The sequence below is a fragment of the Lissotriton vulgaris genome, chromosome 1_1 (assembly GCF_964263255.1).
Source record: "Lissotriton vulgaris chromosome 1_1, aLisVul1.2, whole genome shotgun sequence".
In the NCBI taxonomy this organism is placed as follows: domain Eukaryota; kingdom Metazoa; phylum Chordata; class Amphibia; order Caudata; family Salamandridae; genus Lissotriton; species Lissotriton vulgaris.
The window spans coordinates 1,671,847,550-1,671,871,804 of record NC_141685.1 but is presented as its reverse complement, the minus strand read 5'-3'; the positions used below and the strand labels follow the sequence as shown (position 1 = coordinate 1,671,871,804).

General features: G+C 41.4%; 1 protein-coding gene across 1 annotated transcript in view; it reads left to right on the top strand.

Moving 5' to 3' along the window:
* Nucleotides 1-24,255, top strand: part of LOC147751045 (collagen alpha-1(XIV) chain-like) — a 525,617-nt gene that overhangs the window by 380,161 nt on the left and 121,201 nt on the right. Inside the window, exons 8-13 of the mRNA XM_086932176.1 lie at nucleotides 7,585-7,714; nucleotides 10,226-10,342; nucleotides 11,399-11,554; nucleotides 12,174-12,290; nucleotides 12,950-13,096; nucleotides 16,660-16,779. Coding sequence (XP_086788302.1) covers nucleotides 7,585-7,714; nucleotides 10,226-10,342; nucleotides 11,399-11,554; nucleotides 12,174-12,290; nucleotides 12,950-13,096; nucleotides 16,660-16,779 — 787 coding nt within the window. The remainder of the gene's footprint in view (nucleotides 1-7,584; nucleotides 7,715-10,225; nucleotides 10,343-11,398; nucleotides 11,555-12,173; nucleotides 12,291-12,949; nucleotides 13,097-16,659; nucleotides 16,780-24,255) is intronic.

The following is a 24,255-nucleotide window of genomic DNA, read 5'->3' as shown; positions in this document are numbered from 1 at the left end:
TCGTTGCTGGACGAGCTGAGATGCATGGCTGACAGTAAAAAACCAAGCGCCCTGATACTTTTAGATCTTTCAGCGGCGTTTGATACTGTCAGCCATGCACTGCTCCTGGACAGATTAGCCATGTCCGGGATAAAAGAACAAGCTCTCCAGTGGCTAACGTCTTTCCTGTTAGGGAGGACGCAGAGGATCCAACTAGCAGATCAGGTATCTGACGTTGGCATCCTGGAATGTCGAGTCCCGCAAGGGTCCGCACTCTCGCCACTCTTATTCAACTTATACCTGCAGCCACTGATAGACTCTTTGGCAAACATGGGCTGTAAAGTTTTCAACTACGCCGATGATACTCAGCTGTTGCCGAGTATCGAAAATACAACATCGGCTCAGTCCATGGCCCAAAAGATATTGCGGTTCACAGTAAACTGGATGACATCTAACCTATTAAAAATCAATCCAGATAAAACGGAGGTCCTTGTAGTCTCAACTTCTGCCTCTCCCTGGAATGATCTGTTTTGGCCCCAAGAACTCGGACCCACCCCAAAGCCATGCCCCAGTGTAAAGAGCCTCGGTATTAAAATCGATCAGGAGCTCTCGATGACCAACCAAGTATCCGCTGTGGTTGGATCATGTACCAACCTGATTAGGCAGCTGCGAAAGCTAGTCCCTCTGCTTTCTACGAACATGCTTCGAACCATTGTTTCAGCTACAATAGTCTCCAGAATCGATTACGGGAACGCATTATACCTAGGTCTTCCAAAAAACTCAATCAATCGTCTACAAGTCATCCTGAACGACGCAGCACGGCTAATTTTCGGATTACCTAGACGGACCCATGCCTCCCCTCTACTTTATAGGTTACACTGGCTCCCTATAAAGCAAAAGGTTGAATTTAAGAGCCTGTGCATTGCCCATAAAGCAATTTATGGGCAAGCGCCGGCCTATATAAAAGAGAGGCTTGAAGTGTATAAACCCAAGCGAGCTCTATGATCCTCCAATTCCCTTCTGCTATCATGTCCACGTTTTAAAATGGTGACTAAAGGTGGCAGATCCTTCTCAGTCCAAGCCCCCACCATTTGGAACAAGCTACCGGAGGTGCTTCGTAGAGAATCTAATCTTCTCCGCTTTAGGAAATCCCTGAAGACATTGCTTTTCAGGGACGCGTTTACATCCCTGTAAGATAGGCCGGCAATCTGCATCTTATTCACCCTTCTCCTTGTTGCTGTACTTGGTCAGAAGCGCCTTGAGACCTGTCGGTGATTTGGCGCGATATAAAACCCAGATACAAATACAAATACAGATACAAAATGGCCATCCAAACACATCAGAAGTGACACACCCGCAGGGCCATGTGACCACACCAGTTGAGACAAATTGACACCAAACAAAGTTGATCATCATCTAAATCATCGTCAAAGAGTTCTTAAATATCTACATCAAGTGAAGGTGAAGACAATGGTAGTGACATGTCATGTTTACCTCATCAAAATGTTCGTACGTTGGACTGGCCGCTTGTGAAGAAAAATACAGGTCCATGAAAAGTTGACATGAAAAAGCACCAAAATCATTCAAATATTGTCCGAAGATAACACTAAAGGCAAACTGTTGCTCCATACCTTTTATTATCGACAGTGGTGCATTGATCAACATAATGCCTGTTTAGAAATACAACAACTGTACCCATTGCCACGACTTAAGCCATTGAAAACAAAAGGGTATACATGTGCTGCATTAACGCCATTAAAAAGTCAAGGTTCATTTAAAGCAACATGAAACACAAAAAAACGAAAGTACAAGCATCCATTCATGTAGTTCAAGGTACGGTGTCAAGTGCCTGTCTGTTCAGTTTCAGCACAGCTGCTGATATGGGACTGATATCAGTGAACTATAACATGAATACTCATCATGAAATACTAAGCAAATTTCCTTCATTGTTTCATGGTTTAGGAAAACTCACTCTATGAAAGTACAGTTACACATTAATGAGGATGTCAATCCTATCGCGCAAAGACCCAGACAGACTGAATTTCATTAACAGGAAGCTGTTGAAAAAGAACTTGAATCATTGCTCAAACATGATACCATTGAACGATCCACTGGTCCAAACCCCTGGGTTTCTCCCATAGTGGTAATGCCCAAAAAGGACAGTCTGCACACTGTATAGACTGTACACATCTGTGTTGACATGCATCAAGCGAACAAGGCAATTGAATGATAATATCATCCAGGTCCGCACATCTTTGACATGATAACCCAATTGAATGGCGCAAATGTCTTCCCTCGCCTTGATCTGAATAAAGGATATCATCAGTTGGAACACGAAGAGAGTTGCAGGTACCTTACAACCTTTACTACACATATTGGTCTGTTCCGACACAAAAGACTAAGGGCTCGATTAGGATATCGGACGGACAAAGTCCGTCCGCCATCCTGTCATGGCAAGGGACCGTCCGCCATAATGGCGGAGGTCCTGTGCGCCGAATTAGGATGCACCCGCCACAGTGGCGGGTGCATCCCACATTTTTAACATTGCGGCACCGCCCGCCGCAATGCTAAAAATGCATGTTGTGCGTTTTAAAGGACAACATGACAGGCACTGTGCGGTGCCTGCCATGTTGTACTTTGAAACGCAGGTCGGTACCATAGGTACCCCCATGTGTACTCCCCTTCACCCGCAACGGGCCCCCAAAGCAAAGACTGTATGCCTTTCTGTGGCGGCAAGGCTTTCCCCAAAGCACATCCTAATATAGCTGGCGGTGTCTGATAGACACCGCCACCATATTAGACCTTTTCCGCCACGGTCGCAAGCCGACTACGGCGGAAAAGCGACGGACGGTCTTCCCATCCGTCGCGGAACCCCCAGCCATCCTAATGTGGCAGGGGGTCATTTCAGGGAGGATGGCGGACGGATTGCTACCGCCAGCCCGGCGGAGGCAATCCGTCCGCCATCCTAATTGACCCCTAAGTTATGGTGCATCATCAGATGCAGAACTGTTTCAAGATGTTATTTGATACATCAAACAGCTTGTCATGAATGAGTTTACCTATAGTGATGACATATTGGTTTTCGGAGCTACACAGAAGGAACATGATAAAGTTCTGACACAAATGTGTTGTTTGCTTGTACAGGCAGGTTTGACTTTGAATGCCGACAAATGTCAGTTCCATAAGACAAAGCAAAAAATGATTTGGTCATGTCTTTCTAATCGGGTCATGACACCTGATCCTCAAGCGTTGTCAACAGTTAATCCCCCACAAGATGTTTCCATGTTCCATTCATTCTTTGGCATGGGCAGCTATTATTCTAGAAATATATGAGACTTTGCCACTGTAGATGCTCCTTTGAGAGAATGAACTGAAAGAATGTTTAATTTCATTGTTCGCATTAATGCTTCATACAGCAGTTGTGAATGCTAGCCCAGTCAGGTTAGGCGCAATCCTTGCACAGCACAACAGACACCCAAAGCTTTAAGACATAACGTGGCATATGCAAGCAGAAGTTTGTCCTAAACTGAACGTGCTTATTCACAACCTGAGAAAGAAAGTTTAACAGTGATTCCAGCACACCAGCTGCCATTTCTTTGGAACAAATTGTCACTGCCACCAGTCAAGGTAGTGACATTTTGAAACGGAAAGACATTATTACACATCAGTCTTGGAACCAGCATACTTGACCTCTTAACAGTGAGTACCAGTAGTTTAAAAATGTCAAAGATGAACTGTCTGTTACTCAAGAAGGCATTATTTTAATAGGGTCTGCAACAACAGATAATTGATGTGGCCTAGAAAGGACATTGTGGCATTGGTGCCACAAAACAAGCTCTCAGATACTGAGTCTGCTTTCCTCATGAGAGAGTTTAATTGAGAATTGAAGGCCTGTCATCTATGCAACTGCCTTTCATTGAAAACTACTCAACACACCTTAAACCTTTCAGAGTTGCCAAGGCATGCATGGGAACAATTTATTGTTGACTTCTTCGGTCGCCTTGACAATGGACATTATCCAATGGGGATTGTTGTTGAATACTCCTGCTTTCCATTGATAGAAGATCTCTCATCCACCACTCGAGAAAGAGAAAATCATGAGATTAATAAGGGTGGGCAGTTACCTACGCTTCGTGGACGGATTTGTGGAATTTTGCGATTCCACACTCTGCTCTGAGCGTGGAGTTCTGCAAAAAAAATCTGATTCCGTCCCATAGAGCAGTTTGACCCCGCTGCCCACCATTAACTCTGACCACGTGCGCAGTGATGCTGTGCCCAGAAAATGTGTGTTTACCTTCCGATCCTTTTGCGTCCCGCCTGCTTCTGTGTTCTGGCAGCCTGGGTCTGTCTCTCATGAGACAATTTAAAATCTGGATAGTCAAAGCAAAGATGCCATGCTAGCCAATCATGGTTCATATGGACAGCAGGCCACGTTATTCAGCATGTAATTTAATAGATGACCCTGATGACAGGCGTTCACTTCGCGGTAACGGAAACACTTCACAATGGTTGGTTCATGGCAGTTTACTGGAAGTGGCTGAGGGTTTGCTGTCATGCAGCTCAAACCAATCAGCCGACAGGCAGTCAGCAGCATCATCCCAACCTTTGGGAACACAGGCAGCACCCACCTCTGTCTTAAAGGGCTAAGGAAAGCTGTTCCTCCAAAGAGTGCATCTTAACTGGAACGCATTGTGCGGTTCAAGCCTCGTTTTCAGTTTGATCGTCAAGGAGCAAGTGCTGAGTTTCACTTGCACTTGCAGACTGAAAACGAGGCTTGAACGCACAATGCGTTCCAGCTAAGAAAGCTGCATGCACGAGTCACTGAAGGCTCCTGTGGACGCTGTCCCTGAGAGTGGAGTAAGGCTCCATAGTCCAGCCCCTACCCCGGGTGAGGTCAGGACAGTGTGGAGCCACTTGCAGTTGGATCATCATGGTCATGGTTGGCATCTTCTACACGGACATCCGGGCCTTCTTTCTAGGCCAGCAACAGCGTGACATCGTAGTGGTTACCATTCATTGTGACAGCAGTGCTGCATTAGGGGGACAAGGCAGCAGGCGGGAGAGACTCTTTTTCAGAACTGCAATACTCTTCTAACTCTGTTCCCATATTATTTTGTCTCTCTACCTCCCTCCACTCCCCATCTATCTAGAGGTGGGCGAGCGTAGTAACTCCGCCTGCTTGTGGAACTCCGTGGAATTCCATGGAGTTTTTCAGCAACTCCGGAAGCCCCGCCCGCCCTTAGAAATTAGACAGCATCTTCATGACATGGAGTGTTCCTGCAATCCTAAAACCTGAGAGCGGCCCACCTTTCAACAGTGGAGAATTCAGAGACTTTCTCAGTCATCTTAATGTGAAGCATCAGAAGAGCACATCTGGCCACAGGCCAATGGCCTTGTCGAACCTTTCATGAATACTCTCAAGAAAGCTGTTCAGCATGGTGTGTTGGAAAAGCTCGAACTTAAAACTGTCTTCATTCTACTCTTCAAGCTTAATATTCAACCCCTCACTCGACTGCTGGTGAAAGCCCTGTAACCTTGATGTTCGAGAGAGCAATGACGACCAAGTTACTTCAGTGGACCAACAGAAGATCAAGTACTAAGAAAGCCATATAAGGGTCCTGGACCGTAAAAGAAAAATTAAGGTTCATGCAGACAAGCACCAACACGCAAAATACATTACGTTTACCAGAGGAAATCGAGTGGTTGTCCGTCAGCCTAGAAAACTGAAGTTGATGCTCCCTTCAGTGCTTAGCCCTTTCATGTTGTGATCAGCAAAGGACACATAGTGACTGCCCAACGTCCTGGGAAGTCTATCATGCGACACTCCTTGCATTTCCGATATGTTGTTCATCGCTCATCAGGCACTGATGTCAATGTAGTAACTGGGTCTGTAAGGACAGTTGGAGACCTCCTGACTACTGTTGCTCCTACATCACCAAAGCAGATCATAGACACTTCGACTGCCTGTCCCCAGTTTCTGAAGACACGGTTGGGATGTATGATCAGAGCACCACAAACGCTCATTGAAGAGTTATAATTGTATATATTTGTAAGAACAAAGGAAAGATGTAGTGTTGTGTGAGTTAGGCATGAGCGGAAAACATTTGACTCATGATGGACTTTGTAGAACTGTGACATAAGCGTTAGAGCGTAGTGAAGCAAATGCAGGTTTAGAATGTTGAGTTCACGGTTACAATCAAAAGAATAAAGACGTGTTATACTAAGCTAGGTGTATGGCATTTCATTAGCTGGTACCCCAGCTGGGGAGGACGCTACACCCTCCAAACCAGTAATTTTGCACAGCATGCCCAGGGACACATACCGGAGCAATCCCAGAAGTACCTGCAACTTGTGCAGTCATGGAAATTCATGTAAATCACTTTTACAAATGAGTGACTTAAAAATGCTACAGGAACAGAAAAACTTACCAGTTTGTGAATGTGTTCAACAATAGTGGGTGTAAAGTTTAGATCTTACAGGCATCTCATAATTTGTGTTAGAGAAATATATTTGCCCGAGTTTTTCTCAATGCTGAAGTTGAGTCTCATAATCTACTATATGAGAAAAATATCTATTTCAGAAGTATTATTTATTAGTCTAAAATTTGGGGCCTACACCTTCTCTAATCATGATTTACTCTCTTATTTTGCTTACATCCTAAAACTGTAACGTTATATTGTGTTCAGTTCTACTAAACAGAGCACTGGCTTTGTTGAAGAATGATCTAAAGGCAAAAATCCCCCAAAATGGACACCACAGTCTGTTTTTGAAGTTGTGGCCATGCAATGACATCAGTCCAAGACCCCCACATTAGACAATCGGAGAAGCCATTGCTTCCTGTATCGAAGTCCGTATTTGGTGGGGGGTAAATGTAAAATGTAAATGTAGTTTACTTGTAAAGTAGGGAGGTGGAGGGGAGGTAGCATTCAATAATATCCACAAAACGAAATAACACTAACAAATATAAAATCATAATATTAATATAATATACCTAATAGTGAACAATAAAATGGACAAGAGGGAAAAATACACATTTAAATGGTACACAAGGTATTCTGTGATGTATGCTTTAAATAGTCTTTATAATTGTTGTGCAATATTGGATTTACAAAAACATAGTAATTACCTACACCTTTAAATAAACAAGTGCTTAATGTATCAAAGGTTTTTGGTGAATTTTTATTTGAAAGTCCAATAGTTTTCTGAAGTGTGCAAAGTGATTTCTTAAAAATATGCATCCCTTTTATATTTTTCTAATCTTAGATGATTTAGTAGTGTGTTGCATATGGTGGGCCTCTGACTGAGAAGAACCTGTCGTTCATTACATTTTTCTTGAACTGAGGCGGTGCTACATCTATTGTGTGACAGATTCTAGCCAGAAAGTGGTTTTGACGGGGAAATTTAGTGTTTCTTGCACTTTGGGGTCATTTTAGTGCAGACCTTTGCAGAATAGGATTTTACCCTAACATCGTTCTTGCTCTGGAAGTTAATGAACTGTTTTTAATGCTGGGATGCTATTTGGAACATTTCTGTCACATAAATAGTTGTGAAATCTGAGATAAGGAATGGAGATCTGATGATCTGTCTTTTGTGATTGTCTTTCAGATTATATTGGATGCTGATAAGGACACACTTTTTGTGACTGATCTTCTGCCAAACACCGAATATTCCTTCACCGTCCTGGCAATTTATGCAGATCTCATTGGGGATTCAACAACTGTAAAAGGAAAAACAAGTATGTAATAAAATGGTTGTTCCATCCGTGGGAGCCTTTTATATTAATATGGTTTATTTTCTTGTGGCATGTGTAGTCCCATGTCATAAGTGAGAGAAAGTTGGTCCTCCAGGAGCTGTTTCTGGGCCATTTCACAAATGTCACCAGTTCCTGGACAGCTGATGCTAGTCATTCGAGGCACATTCATGTTTTGTCTGCCCACATTTGCAGAAAGGTAATAACTGAGGTGACATACAACATTAGAGATGGACTGGGGCCAAAGAGTCTCTTTGGAATATTGGCTTTCTTTGACTGAGCAGTGAAAGGACAAAACCTCAAAACGGAAGCAGAAACATGTTAAAGGATTTCAGCTGGGGACAGGGGAGCGGTAGCCCCAGGCAGAAACAGGTAAAGCTTGGGTGCTAGTAGGAACTTTATGTTAAGAAAATGCAGAAAAGAGGAAGAACCAAAAGGGCCGCATTCATCTCTGTGTACAAGTCAAGGATTGCAATCACTATTTTATACAGATTTTTTTTCTCATACAGCACACAATTGTTTGTTTGCTATTTTACTCTTATGCAATGTATGTTGAAAAAAATGAACAGCACACAAAGCTGTTTTACAATCAAAACAACGCAATATTATAAACCTTGTACTGGGTCTAGAAATACCTTCATGTTCATTTATTTATTTATCATGGTAGCTACATTCCAAACCTCCATTGCACAATGGTTTCTCAACACGGTAAAATTAATGAAATAAGAATGGACAGCGATGAGAGACAATATAGGTTAACATGAGGCCACGGCAGGACAACACAGTAGATAGAGACCTGAGGATCCTGCTCATGTGGATTGACATGCATGTATTTAATGTAAGGCATATCTATTTCTTTGTGTTTCTTGTTTAAGAACACCTGCCTTCATCAATAATAGTTCTACCTTTCACTGTTATTCAATATTTTGCTCGGTTTCGTTTTTTATGCTAGGAGTTCTGCCCAAATAATTTAATGTATTTTATATTACATTGACCATCGAAGAATCCAAGTGTTTTATGTTGTTTCTCATTCCTAGCTAAATTATTAAAATATATTTTCGTAATAAAGCAAGCTACAAGCACTTTGGTTAGTATCCCATAAGGCATCTGTAAATTGTGATTTACTGAACAGACTCATTTACAAGTATTGTGATCTATTTCTCATATGATAATTAGTCACCCAGTTTAATTTTTCTAAAGAATAATCCGATAATGCTTCAGATTCTTTTAAAATAACCAGCTTTTAATCTTGTCGCATAGTTTAGTCTTCAAATATGATTAAAGCACTCCCTCCTTTCCAAAAATAGTCATTTATAATCAATAATCAGACTGATTAAACTTTCCTAATCAAACAATCAATATTTAAATGGGTTTGCATTTCTAAAATGGTTGTCCATATTTAAGATGAGGATGATTGCCATGTGAAACATCTTATCAATACATTTCAACCACTAAACTTCACCTAATCATGGAAGTTCACCCACTGTGGAATTATATATTTGCAAGCATTCTTTTTTAATGTATTCAATGTACAATTACCATGTTGTTGTTAATATTTTGTTTGTTATTCTATTTTATAATGTACTATTGCTATTAATTTGTGTGGGATCATATTTTGTAACAACTAACCATTGTGATTTGATCAAGTTTATGATTTTAAATTGAATGAAGGTAATAAAAATAAACAAACAAACCTCTTTACTGCTTTTATTCTAAATAGTTTAGCCACTCTACCCTACTCAGTGTAGGCAGTTTAGCTACAAAATATCATCCAACCTGAACAGTTTAACCCTGGATTGACATATAATATAGGCTGGTTAGCTACCGGATCACAGTAAATCTACACTAGTTAGCCAGTGAACCAAATATAATCTAACACTGTAGCCATCACATCACAATAAATGTTATCATTTTATCTACCAAATCTTTGTGATTATTGCATTCCTTAACCAATATTTACATAAACACACTACTCTGATTCACAAAGGTAAACTTACACTTTCGTATAAGTTCACTATTTTCTTTTGGCATTCACAATTTTACTAATAGTAATGTTACAACAGCTGAGACTCTGCAGTCAGGGTGGAGAACTCCACACATAAAAAAGTAGGACATGCTATCTTTTTATGAGCCAAGACTTCACCGCGAGTGTGAAGTCTCCGCAGTCATAAATGTACTATTAGTAGAATTAAACTTGTAGTTTGAGAATACCTTAAAATACTAAACTTACCCAGAAGTGTATGTTTACCTTTGTGAATCAGACCCAGAATGTTTACTGTAAGGAGTTCACAAATTTGAACCATTTTTCCTGAGCAGAACCAGTCTGTAAAATGTATCTGGGCATTATTGGAGCATGAAGACAGACCCTTCAGCCTTATCTCCGAATTGATTTTGGTGTAGCATTTTTATGTTGCTAAGTTCCTCGTGTTTTCGCATATTGATTGTTTATACAAACTATTTGCCAGAAATAACCTCTGTCCTCATTCATCCTCACAGCGCACGTCCCTCCAGTGACAAATTTCAGAGTCATTGAAGAAGGGCTATTTAGCCTTAAGGTGGCCTGGACCCCTCCACTGAGCAAACTGGAAGGCTACAAAATCTACATTCCTCGATGTAAGTGGAGAGTGAGTTAGAGAGTCTGTTTATAAGCAAGTGTTATCATTTGTTTAAACATCCCAAGAAGTAAGACAGGTGATGCGACCAACTAGGATGGGCTGGGAAGAGAAAGAAGGCCAAGGCCAAGTCCAAGAAAGATTAGGCATGTCAGGGAGCCCTACAGAGAATGGACTGGCATGGGACCAAACCTCAATAGGATGGGGCTGAGGCCAAACTAAGAACGAAATGAGAGCATCAGGCAGGGAGCGAATCACCGGGAGGAGGGTAGCAGAATGCGAATAAACCAGGAAGAGGATTTCCAAGCGGAGACTCAGAAAGGTTCAGGCCGTCGCAGGAGAAGAGGGACCAGACAGCGAATTGCTCGGAAGGGGGTGGGATTTAATTGAGAATGTGCCGAGAAGCTGTTTGGGTCACATGATAATAAATCAGGGTTAAGATAACATTTTCAATGGGCCAGGAGGGTGAGGCAAACTGAACCTAGAGCGGGAACTGGCAGGTCTAGAATGAGAATGGGCCAGATGGCAGTGGCCCTGTGGGCTGGGTGTGTAGCAAAAAAAACATGGAGAGGTTGGGGGCTTTCGTCCCCCACACACAACATGTTCAGTCTTTTAATATCAGTTCAGAAAATAATTATTTAAAACTATTCAATTTGATGATCTTTACTTGCAGGGAATAAAACGTGGGTTGATGACATAGACCCTAGTGGAACCCAGGTTCTGCATGTTCCAGAGTCACCAATTTACCCACTAGATCAGGTCGCCCTGCATAATATGAGGAGTATTAGATGGTTAGTATTAGACTTTGCAGAGAAACTGACCAATGAGGGAAGGTCAGTGCCCATCCAAAGAGACTTTTATTGAGAGAGGTAATTATAACTAAATATTAGTGTAACTGACAGTGAGGCAGGGCCGGTTTAATGATTATGTCTGAGTTAGCCCATTGCTATGCAGATGCAAATTGCCAGCAACAGCAGAAACAGTGTTTGAAAACTGAGCCCCCCAACATCTGGGTTGCTTTGTTCAATGTTACTCTTTGATTTTGTCTCTCTTCTAGCGAACCGACCTGGACTGACCTATGAACAGAACCTTAGTGGGGATATTTCCTCCCACACCATCGACAACCTGGAAGAGGACAAGGAATATACAGTCAGCATTTATGCTGTGTACCCCAAAGGACCAAGTCAACCTGTCTCCTCTATGGGCCGCACCTGTAAGTTTTTATCATCATCTTCTGTCTTCAAAGGATGACATTTTGTTGTTGCAGAGGAGGGGTTTTCAGATGTTTTTTCCAAACTCCATCATCACCCTGGTTTGTATCATTCTGACCCATACTTCACCCTGCAAGAAGAGTTAGTCCAACAATATGCTAGATGCCTGGAACCTCATTACAGCAGACACTGTGAAAGCAAAGTCAGAAGTGCCAGACACTTGGGCTACTACAGTGTAAAATGCAGAGTAGAGAAAGAAGCAGAGATACTGCTTTGAAGCAGACAGACATTAGCCAGACCAGACATCCCTTGCTTGTCCTACCTTTCATCAATAGCTATGTACCAGGAAAAGATGGCATCAAACCTCACCCAGCGGTACCTCTCACCAAGGGCATTTTAAGGATCTTTGATAAACAGCATAGTTAACTTTTTATACTGGAGGAATGTTATAAGGGATAATCAGCACCTGTGCATTAAATGACAATTGGCCGTCATGAATTTTGAAAGAGCTGAGAGTAAAAATTTTCCAGCAGGGAAGCGGGCCGTTCTCGGCTGACAGGTTTTGTGTGATGGACGTATTTTTTGATGCACTAGTTTTACCCCCTCCCATGTTTCCTCCAGTGAAGCTGCTACCAGTGAAGGATCTCTCACTCCAGAACATCACCACTGGCACCATCCGGGCTCTTTGGACGAGCGTCAGGGGCGCCTCCGGGTACCGGCTCACCTGGGCCTCTGCCGGTAAGGCTGTGGCATGGCCTGACTGCTAGCTGTTGAAAACCCATCTGTACACTGTTTTTGATTTGTATTTATTTTGTGTTGAAACAACATGCATGTTTATTTGACACTTGGACATACACAAGACATTTGCATGTCTTTATTTTTGACATTTATGTAATGCAAACTACCCACAAAAGCCACCAACCCAGTTATAGCAGTAGTAAATATTGCATAAAATGACAGAATCAAAATGGCATATGGTAGAAAAAGTTGAACAGTTAAAGATATTAACTAAAATACCATTAAGTTACACTTATACTTACATTGTAAGTAACCATTAATGTTAAAAAAAGGATTTTGGCCATTTTCTGACTTGTAGTCAGGCTGGTTTTCTTGTGGTTCCACATGCCCAGGAGTTGAGAGGCTAGAAGCAGAAAGAGAATGATTGTGGCATGTCAGCTACATGACCATCAGAATGTGAAGAAATGAGAAATGCCAGTTTAGATATTTATCCCACTCATTGAACCCGCTATTTCACAGAAAGGGGAGGTCGAAACATAAGAAAAGCACATGCATTGTGTTCAAAACATTGGGCGTTTTTCTGTTTTGTGTTAAAGAGTAGCATGATTTTGCGAATGCAGTGTACTAAGAAGATTCTTTTACTGTTTTATTTACTGCAGAAGGAAACATTCAAAATATTAACCTGGGTGATGCATACAGTGAGTACATGATTCAGGGTCTCTACCCAGACACAGAGTACACTGTCACTGTCAACCCCATTTTCGTGGACACCGAGGGCCCTGTAGTGACCGCAGCAGCCACCACATGTGAGTAACAACAGTTGCATGAAAGGCAAAGAGATACAAGTGAGTTTAAAATGTGAAGAGTGAAATCATTTTATAAAAATCACAGGAGTTATAGAGGGGAAATTATTTATCACTACCTCCTGCCCATGATGACATCAGTGTTTTACTTGTATTTCATTTATTTATTGTTTGATTGTAACCAAAAAAGGCGCATAAACATTACAAGTTCATTCACATAAAAAAGGAAGAAACCACGCCCTTTCTTAATCAGCTGGTACTAAGCATCTTCTTGGGAAAAAAATAACAAAATCTATTTATTATTTTCATCTTACTTTCCCATCACTCTACTCCAAGTAAGTGCCTATTGCTTATTCTCGTATAAAGTGACTGTATGCATACAATATAACTACAATAAATATATTAATCATTATACAATCTAACTCTATAAATCACAACAACATTGATTTGTATAATCACTCCAATATGAATTTAACCTTACAATATATTAATCGATCTTTTAGTGTTGAACTTATCAATATACAATATATCATATTAAACAGATGTCTATTATAACGCCCACAAAATGTAAAATACAGAGGCAATTGTATAAATAAGCATATACTTTGTCACCACTTCAACAGCTATCACTTTACAGTTATAAATCACCATATTTACTCATACTATTATTCACTGTTGTTAAAAATGTACCAACCCTATAACATAGCTTGATATTACCATATTAAGTCTTGGATATGTCAATCTCTAAAAACAGGAAGTATCATGTTCTTTCTTTCATGTTTAGAAATAGGGCAACATATAATATATGACATAAGGTCAAAGTGTACTGTGTGCAGCAGGTACAAATAACCTCTGTTTGGGATTCTTTTTTGGAGATCAAAGTACTATAGTTCTACTTTATAAACGTCAGTACTTGACTGATTCTCATCTTCGGCATCCACTGGCTTATGTTTTTTGCTTATATATCATTTAAATACTGCTGTAACGTGCCATTATAATCTGTGTCAAGTAAATGGGCCAGATGTTGTCTCTTCCTGCAATCATTAATGTCAGATTGCAGAGCGTGATTTTTTAGCACATTTTTATTTTACTTTTAATAGCTCGCAGTTGGAGTTCATTAGGAGTAATAGCAGAGGATAAATTCATAGCCTGCAAGACATTACCTACATTCCTAACCCAGAGAGTTGTATTCCTCGGTTGTAACTGACATTTGAGTAAATACCTAAATGTACCCTTAGGTGCTGACCATAATTCTACTCCATAATTTACAATTCTGTGCTAATACCTTTGTTTAATATTCAGATGCCCAATTCCAGTCTAATGAAATCAGGTGGAATAATACAAAATGCTGTTGACCCAAATATTTGGGACATATCTTTTAAAACCAATCTTCAGTGAATACGTATAAGGGTGGGTTGCAATTTGAGGTATTTTTAATGTCCATGGTGTCAGATATCTCACTTCTTCCACACCAGTAGTTCAAGGTCTAGTGTATTATAATTGCACCTCCATGGTGGCAGTCTTTTCCACCCCAGGGCAGCTGATCCTGTCATGGAATGATCCACTTCAGAAGAAAACCTCTATGAATTTCAAGCATGCTGGAATTCCCACCATAATGTCTTGGCAACGTGGTGACACATTGCCATTACTTATAGCTAGCCTTTCAGTGTCCATTTTGGGAAATACCACTATGCTTTTCATGACAGTAATGACACAAATGAAATTGGTAGTGATCAGTTGTCCTTGATTGTTACATGAGTCAACACTGATGCATGAAGGACACATTGGTGGAGTTGGAGTAGTTTCCCCAATTGCCTTCTTTCTACCACCTTCATGGTGAGGTGGTGGAATGCTGTGGAGGGCGGATGGAACATCTACCAATTTTTGACAGAAATCTTGTTACTGTCATCCTCTAAAATGGGCAGTGTGACATGATAATAAATAGTGATTAGTAACAGACATAAGTAACTTACAAAACTAGTAAAAGATACATGCATTATTATATACAAGAGATCAGGTCCAAATTGCCTAAATCCTGGTTGTTGCAGTGCAGTCAACAAGGGATAGAAAAGGCAACCTAGGGTAGATATTGCTGCAAGGGCAAGATTCTCAATTTCACATCCTATTGCCTTTGTGAAAGCAAACACTCTACAAGTGCAAGGAGTGACCTGAGCACACAACCGCAATGAGGACAATGAAAATGTAAGTGGGGGGATTATTGTTGGTATCGTGTGATGTAAAGGACATCCGCATGCTCTGTGTCGACTATCATATTCTTTATTTTTGCAAAACAGCGTATTAGGCCTCTGTGAGTGCTTAAGTACCATATATATGTGAGAGTAATATGCTTGGTTCCATTTCTTAAAGCCTCAATCCTTTCCAATGCAATCCTGTCCCAAACAGCTTCACTCTGGATTTTACTGAATAAATCAAACTATGAACTAAAGGCAATAGTCACCTAAAACCAGTTCCTAGATGCATATAATTAATTTCAGTGCTCTGCCTAGCAGTTCAGTAGATCTTCGTGTAATTTCCTCTCAACTGATTTATACACACAAATAATTGTTCAACTGGAAACTCCAGTAGGGTTTGAATTCTTTTCCAGGCATTGTTTCCAGTAACTGCTTATGTGTGCACAGGCTAATATGATGTAATTTACTCTATGGATCTGAAAGTGCTTAACATTTTTGTACTGGCAAGAGGCATTTATCTGTGTCTGGAGTTTATGTTCTAGAGTCTTCTGCACACTGATAGACTTGTCCTGGTTACTCAACTTCAAACACAAGTTATCGTCAAGCCTTTAACAACCTTTAAACGCCTTTGTGTTCATGTGAAAAGTTCCTTAAATGACCATACCACGTAGGGCTAAATGACTGCACAGACCTCACAAGATCTATATTTCCCCTGTTTGACTGACATTTAACACATATTTGTAGTTTGATCTCTTTGATACTGATCAAGCAGGATTATCCCTAATGTGCGTCCCATTGGCCTGTATTAGACAGGAGAACACAAACCGGTTTAAGGGACTTCATAAAGTTTCCAAAAAATCACACACCTAGGGAAGCTGTATGTTCGCATCATTTACTAAGATCCATAAAATAATTTGTAGATGAGTTTTTGAGAATTAAAATTAAATTGATTTGGAACACTTAGTTCAGCAACATTTGGTGCAGAATAGCATTATAGCTCCTTTGTTAGCCTGATTGTGAATAACAGGGTTTCAACACAGTATTCCAAGCGGAGACCACTAAACCAAAACTGCAAAATCCAAATATCTCACTATCCCTTCTAGTGCAATGGAAGAGGTCTTGTAACTAGACAGTGAGAACATATGCCATAATGGACACTTTTGCATCTCTAAAGCTCTATACTCTCAATGTATCCCTATCAGATGTATGCCAATGCAATAGCTTAGTAAATTGAATCTGTGTGTGATCAATAGGTTACTGCTAAGAAATTGAATTTCACCAGTGCAACCTATGGGTTAATTGACAAGACAAAATTCACCTTGTAATTTGGACATTTAAAAGCACAATAGTGATATTGTTATTTGCATTTTTCAGTGGCTTCCAGTGCAGTGCAGAGCCTAAAAGCAACTGCAGTCACCATCAGCACCGCAGTGATTGTGTGGAATGCCGTCCCTGGTGCTACAGGCTATCGACTGGCATGGGGACCCACCCCAGGTATTTATTTGCAATCAATGCATTAAAAAGTCACGCAGAATAATAAAAGGAAAATGTGTTTTGATAGGGTATGTCCTTAAGTCCCTAAGTATGTTGTTTTTCGTCTTGGCACATTGGTGATGTCATAAATGTAATTTGAGATGTCATCATTGGTGTCATCAATGATATCATTTAACCCCTTAAGCGCTGCCGTCGGCCAACGGCCGTCACGAGCACTACCTTGCCAGTGCTGCACACGACCGTTGGCCGACGGGACCGCACCCGTTATTCAAACGTTCAGCACTAGGCGCTGAACGTTCGACCCTTCAAAGGGGTTAAGATGTTGTGTGTACTCTTAATAAGTCAAGTCATAAGCAGGGCATGGAGTGGGCGCCAGTTATACTTAGCTCAGTAATCTATACCATGTGAATTTCAGTGTTTTTTGTTTTTTAAACATGTCTTTATTTTATTTCAACACCTGACTATCACATCACTTTGACCTTTTTTTGTCCATTTAATTTCATTTTTTTTAAACATGGCTAAGATCTTTTTTTTACCATACCGAGCTATAATGTCACTTTAATCTTTGTTATTTTCGTGAATTTCAGAATTGTTTTTAACGTACACAAAGATCTTATTGCCATACCAAACTATATCATCACTTCAACCTTTTTTTAAAAGTGAAAATGTATATCCATAGCTATAATTTTATATATGCTTCGGATTAAAAGGATTTGCAGTACCGAGGGAGATCTCAAGATTGCACAGGAATTGAGCAGGCAGAGGTTTTTAAAAAGGGCTATTCGCCTAAAACTCTCAATCATGCAATAGCTAAAACCAGGATGCTTGACAGGAATGACCTTCTCAGAGACAAGCAGGTGGTCAATACCCCCATCACAGTCAGATCAGATATAAACCCCAATGCCATGCAGGAATTCCGCCTTTGGTATCGCTTTGTTCGCCCTAAGTTGGCAGGGTATGCCCAGACGTGGGTCCCTTGCTCACTTTGCCACTGGATTCAAGCTAGCCTGGCTGATGATGGATGATTAGTGAGAAATCGGTCCCAGGATGCTTGTTTCCGTTCCAGGAAAGACATGGTGTAGCTGTTCGGGCTGGACTGTTCCCATGAGGCACAGGGTCAGGCTGATTTGCATATGGCCATGTCTGAACTGGGGTGGTGGAGTGAGCTATAGAATGATGATGGATTAAACCCAGATCAGTTGACTGGGGGTGAGTGTTTGATTTGCTCAAACTCTCCATCCATCATGCCCTTTGGTATCGCTCTGCCCCAGGGCAGCAGGAGTTGGCGGCCATACTGACAGCAGCACATTCACTATAATATGGCGCACTTTCCCTGTTTGCACACAGTGTACCTATTTAAAAGTGCGCCATGGTGCAAACAGGAAAAGCGCACACTATGTGTAATAGGGCCCCTGGTCTGGTTCTGTGTGTGCGTGTGATGTGTGCAAGCATAATTCCTATGATGCAGAGGTGTCTGGGTGGTTGCTAGAAGGATATGCAACTGTTCATATTGGTGGTGCCTGAGTAGTGTAGTGCCTTCAAATGTGTGTAAGAATTCTAACTTGACCGTGTTTTTGTATAATAAGCCAGTGTTTTTTTCCTAAGGTGTGATGTGAGTTCTGTGTGGGAGGCTGCAAATGATTCTGGCTGCAGAGTTCAAGATGGCTTGTAGTCTTCTAGTGAGTTGCTTTGTGATCCTGGCATAGAAGGCGTTTCCATAGTCCAATTTGTTGGTGACTAGGGGACTAGGTAGTTTTTCTAGTGTTGCTTGGGATCCATTTGAAGATCTTCCCCAGCATCTTCAGGGTGCGGAAGCAGGATGCAGTGATGGCGTTCACTTGTGCGGTCATGTACAGTTTGCTGTCAATTATTAATCCGAGGTTCTGAGCGTTGCTTGTGGTTAAGTGTCGAATTTGCTGTATATGGATGCAATGAATTCCGAGATCTTGTTGCAAAGGTCTGGTGAGGGCAGTGGTGTAGCTAGGCTTTAGGCCACCCGTGGTGGCCCCTGCGTTTGCTGCCCGCTGTAGTCTGATCGAAGAACAGGGGAGGATGCTGGTCATTCATGTGGCCGCAACCACCACAGGTAAGGTGGGGATTGCAGCCGATTCTCACGGCCGCAGATAAGAGCAGGGGGATAGAAGGAGACCAGCCGCCGCCCCCCACCCCCCAAGCAACGCCACTTTGTGAGGGGGGATATTGCTTTAGGTGGCCAGAGGCAATGTCAAATCCTTGCTGTGGTTAGCTGTGCCATTAATGCAATCTGCAATAGCTGTGCTCTTGGTGTACCGTATCTGCCAATGGTAGTGTCTTAGGATTGATTCGAAGTTGCATTTATCTGCAGGGTTGTGACTTTTTTCTTCATTTGTGCTTCAGTTGTTTGCAGTGAAATTTCATTATCTTGAGTTCCTCTGTGTACCAGCTGGACTGTGATCAGACTCTTGCCATTGGGTAGTGTTTGAGGGGAGCTAGGGTAGTGGCACATGCGGCGATTCAGCTGTTAAAGTTTTTGATGGCTTTCAGCATGTCACTGGTGTGCTCGGGACAGTGCTTTGGAGAGGGAAGATGCCCACTTATCTTTTGAGATGCTTTTGCATCTGTATATGAGGATTCCACACAGGGAGAAGTTGGCTGTGATGTCTATCTTGAACATGAGGTGTTCCATGTAGCTGGTGAAGGTATCTGTGTAGGTGGGGTAGCTGATGGCATCTTTGAATATGATGGTAACGCCACTTCTTGGCTTTGGCTGATGGTCTTGCCTAATGATCTAGTAGCCGGCGGAGATGGCTGTAGCACTGTTGGTGTCGAAGTTGGGTTTAGCCATGTTTCTGTGAGAAAGAGCAGGTAGACAGTGTAGTCGTGCTGTAGGTCCCATATGTCTGTGGCGTATTTGGTGAGCAAGCGGGTGTTGAGCAGCATGCATGCCAGTGTGGGATGTTGTTTGGGTGGTGTTTGATCTGTATGAGCATGAATAGGTGGCAGGTTTGTGTAATTGTGAGTGGGGAGCTGGCATCTGTTGGTGTAGCCGTGGTGGGTATGGGGCGTGCATGAGAACTTTCAGGAGGCACAGGTGAATGTTCCTTTCATGGTGTGTGGTGCGGTGTGGTAGCAGTACGGCGAGCAGTGACGGGATTAACAGCATGGAAGAGCGTCGGATGGTGTCAGTGGGTAGGGGGAGAACCTGGGTTTCTGGCGCTGGACGTGGTCTAGACATGAACATGTAGGCATGCCTTTAATGCACCTGCTGGGTGTCCTTGCTACAGCCTGTATTGAATAGGTCCTTGGAGGAGTGGAGGAGTGGAGGGTACAGTGGGCTAGAAACCAGTGATGTCACTTCCTGTGCAGATGGATGATGGGAAATTCAGTGATGTCTCTTACTGTGCAGATATATGAGGAGAAATCCAGAGATGCCACTTTTTGTGAAGATGGATGATGTGGAATCCATTAATGTACACGTTTGCTTAAATGTTTGCATTTCGGTTTGTATGTATATATAGATTAGGTATATACATACATACATATACAGTCAGATGTAAACATTTTAAACAAACAATACACATGTGCAATGAAAGGTAGTTGGGCAAATTAATGTGATAGGGAAGGTGTGATGTCTTTTAGTTTTTTCTGTGTCACCTCCTAGTACCAGATATGGTGGACAAACCGATGAGCCCAAGGCCCTTGCCAGGGGAACACAGTATATCACATACTTTTTTCAACACCAGACTAAGTTTTGTCTGGTTCCCAGAGAACAACTTTGTGCGCTATGCTTTTTTACTTCTAGTTAAGATCCCTTTTTGTTTGGTTTTCTTTGTCTTACATTTTTTGTGTATATTTGGCTTCTATATTCTTTTTAAGGAAGACCTTGTGGTACAGCTTGATGTCCCAGAGGTATTCCATTCCCTTGGAGTGCAAAGCGAGAAGCATAAGGCCAAGGACTCCTTTGGATGTGCCTGTTGGTGGTTGTGTACCAGGCTTAGGTCCATCATTTTATGGTGTTGACGCTATCTTAGTTTTAGATAAAGTGCCTATGTAGAAGCGAGGGACAGTGCTAAACCTCAAGAATAGATGAGGCAGTGAGTCCCTAACAGCACCCCCCAGCACAAATGAAATAATAGCATTTCACAAAATAAGCTCCCTGGAGTCACCAGCAAAATGTAAACTATGAAGGTTTATTAACAATAATTCAAAGTGCAATACAGAAGGCAAAAACAATGTGTAATAATGTAAGAAGGAGGGTAGGCAGAAATTATGGTGAATCCAAAAGGTAGTTTATCCTTTAGATTAAAGTAGGTATCTTAGGTTACGGGAAAAGTAGATTACAAGAGAGTTATAGCAGTAGTCCCACCGGGAGCAGCATCCTGGCTGCTCAGCCTGTACACACCAACTGACATTTCACTCAACCAAACACACAGGAACATTCCATGATCTCCCTCACACAATGGCTGAGCGCAGGGAACAGAATACAAAGGAAGGACTAAACATCAAGATGAGCAGGATACACACAATAGTTAGTCAGAATGCATATAAAATCAGTATCAGAAATTAGTATAAGGCTCAATCAAGTGCAGTACAGAGCATGATTTGAAGTGAAGATACCGAATAAAAATATTCCTGGTCCTAATCATGAGACAACCCGACAGAAATTCAGTCTCTAGAGATAAAAGACTAACACCCCTCCAAAACGTAGCACCTTTTATTAGAAACAATTCACAATAGGAATCACAATTCACAAAAGAAACATTCTCACAAATTCGCAATAGACTTCTCAATAGCACACTGCACAATGAGTATAATGTGAGGAAGCTAAACAAAACACTTTACAGAACTGTGCATTGTCACCGGCTACCGCCATTCTAGTTCTATCCCCTAAATGAATATTGACTGGTCATATTCTGACCTAATGTCATTGGATGCAGCAGTACAAATCTAGTTACACAAATTAATGGACGTCTCATAAAGGAATATGTCTATAGGTTGTTAAGCAGGAAGAGCTTTGAATGTAACAAAAGGCTTCCACCGTAGTTCTTCGAGAACAGAATGTGAACACAGAGCTTCGGTGAAAAAATGGCCTAATTGCAAACAAAGATGGAGTAAAGGCCTAGTTTGGGGCCTAGATCAGAAAGTACGGAAAGATGCAGCTCTACAAAGTGTAGTGCTCTCATTTAAATTCAGAAATGTTTATAACAGTAAGCACATGATTTTGATAACTTGAAATCAACTTTTACAATGGTCTTTGTCAATAGCAGCTAGAGTTTTGATGTGTATGGTAGCACCTCTTCCCTATCCCCTCCCACTTGCATCAAGACAGATTATGGTTTAGGAGGTGGGATGTTATGTTATGTTAGGTGATTTATAGAGTGCATGGCTGTCTTAGCAAAGGGACGTCCCAGCGTTAAGGTACAGAGGGAGGTTGCATACGAGGCTCCTGCTACTGGAACAGCCAGGTTTCTACTGCCCTTCTAAAGGCCAAGTGATTGGGGATGTTCCTGATGGGGGTCCTTAGTGCAAGAAAAGACTAACTGCGTATCATCGGCATAAGATACCAAAGATATGTTACAGGCTTTGGCCATCAGGGCCAATGGCCGAACATAAATATTGAACAGGGTCGGGCCCAATGCTGACCCCTGAGGGACCCCGCAGCACAGAAGGTGACTCTGAGAGTGGAAAGGAGGAGAGATAACCTGAAAAAACCTATTCCACAAGAAGGCCACAAACTAGTCTAGAGCACTACCCTTGATACCGATCTCTTGGAACTGATGGATCAGGATTTTGTGTGTCACTTATGGAAAAATGTTGACCAGACAGCATCATTAATGTATGGTGGTTACTTACTGGTAACCCTTCCTGGTGCTTGGGGGAGGCTTCGGTTGAAATCCTCAAGGTTTATGTGGGGATTGGAAATCACGCTGAGCAGGCTCACTCCCTCTTCTGAGGAGATGGAGGGTGCTACAGTTACACATATTCCGACCTTCGTGCTGCTGTAGAAAGATTAGTCTTTCTGGAAATTTGAAGGTCTTCTTCCCTACCTCCATAGATTTAAATTCCCTTTGAAATGGAATGAGTGTTGATACTCTCACCTCTACCTCATTAGGTTTTGTGAAGCATTACAATACTTTGGTTGCACACACAAATTCCCGGCTGCGGTTCGCAACATTCAAATCACAGTGCATGCGTTTCTGGCTGGACCTTTTTTTGTGCTAATATACAATGGCTTGACAAAGCTTCTTGAAGAAAAGTGCCAGGCCATCCCTGAAAGAACACATGTTGGTATAAAATGACTCTTGCTTTAGATGCAAGATTAAACCCTTTTATGCTTGCATCCTAATGTGAAAACATCTGGACACAGTGGGCCTAATACACAAACTACATTTGGGAGTTCATAAAGTAGTATTACAAAAGGCAATTCACAAACCTACGGTTGTACAGCTGCATCTCTTCCTCTGCTGTCTTTTCTGTACAGAAATCTCTGCCATGCTGGCAGAGATATCTGCACACAGAGGTATATGTTTTGTGAAAACAGGCTTAAATTTACCCCAGACCAGTCTTGAAGTAAGTCAATTTAATAAAATTCATTTTAAATATAAATTAGAAATATTTAGTAAATATCTTAATGGTGGAAAAATAGCCATACCTATTTTCTAATAATATATTTAATTTAAAAACATTATTTGAAACACTTTAAACAATTCTTAAAGATTGTATTTAAATGAATTAAATAAACAGTTTTTAACTAAGCTTACTACAAATTAAACAACATTTTTTGTGAGGGTGGGTAATTTTATTTTTTAATTATTGTTTAACAGTGACAATTTATAAATTAAATTAATATAATATTCAATTATTTTTATAATTTTATAAAATGTTAATTTGAAGATATGGTGTGTTGTAACTTGTAATTTTGTTTAATTATTTCAAGGTTAATTTTAATTATTTTATTTATTTTGCATTTATATTTTAGATTAAAATATTATAATTAAAAAAAAATAAACTTCATTAAATTGCCCCATACTGTCTTATAGGGAGATCTCTGTTCTAGTTGTGGAGAGCTTCACCCAAAGGTATTAAGCTGCTAATGATAACTTTACACTCATAAAATCAGTCGTAGGAGTCTCCACCACCTCATTGAAGGGAGTGTGGCATGCAAGTGTACACCTAGGGGGCCGATTCCGATCCTGGAAAAAAAACGTCCGTACGATTTGTATCCGGAGCCCTCTCCGTACGAATCGTGCCCGTCCGTCCAAGTCGCGTAGTACGATCCGTATTTTGTCAATCCGTCCGAATCGTCGCGATCCGTACGTTTTGCAAGGCTGAAACCGTGAACCGTACGACTCGTACACATGCTGTACGACGCGACGAGTACGATCCGGACCGGGGTATGAGGACGCGATTTGTACGGTCCACGTCAGGTAAGGGCGAGTCGGACAGAAAAGCACACAATCACAATCACACCGTACAGTGCGTACACAACATGATCGC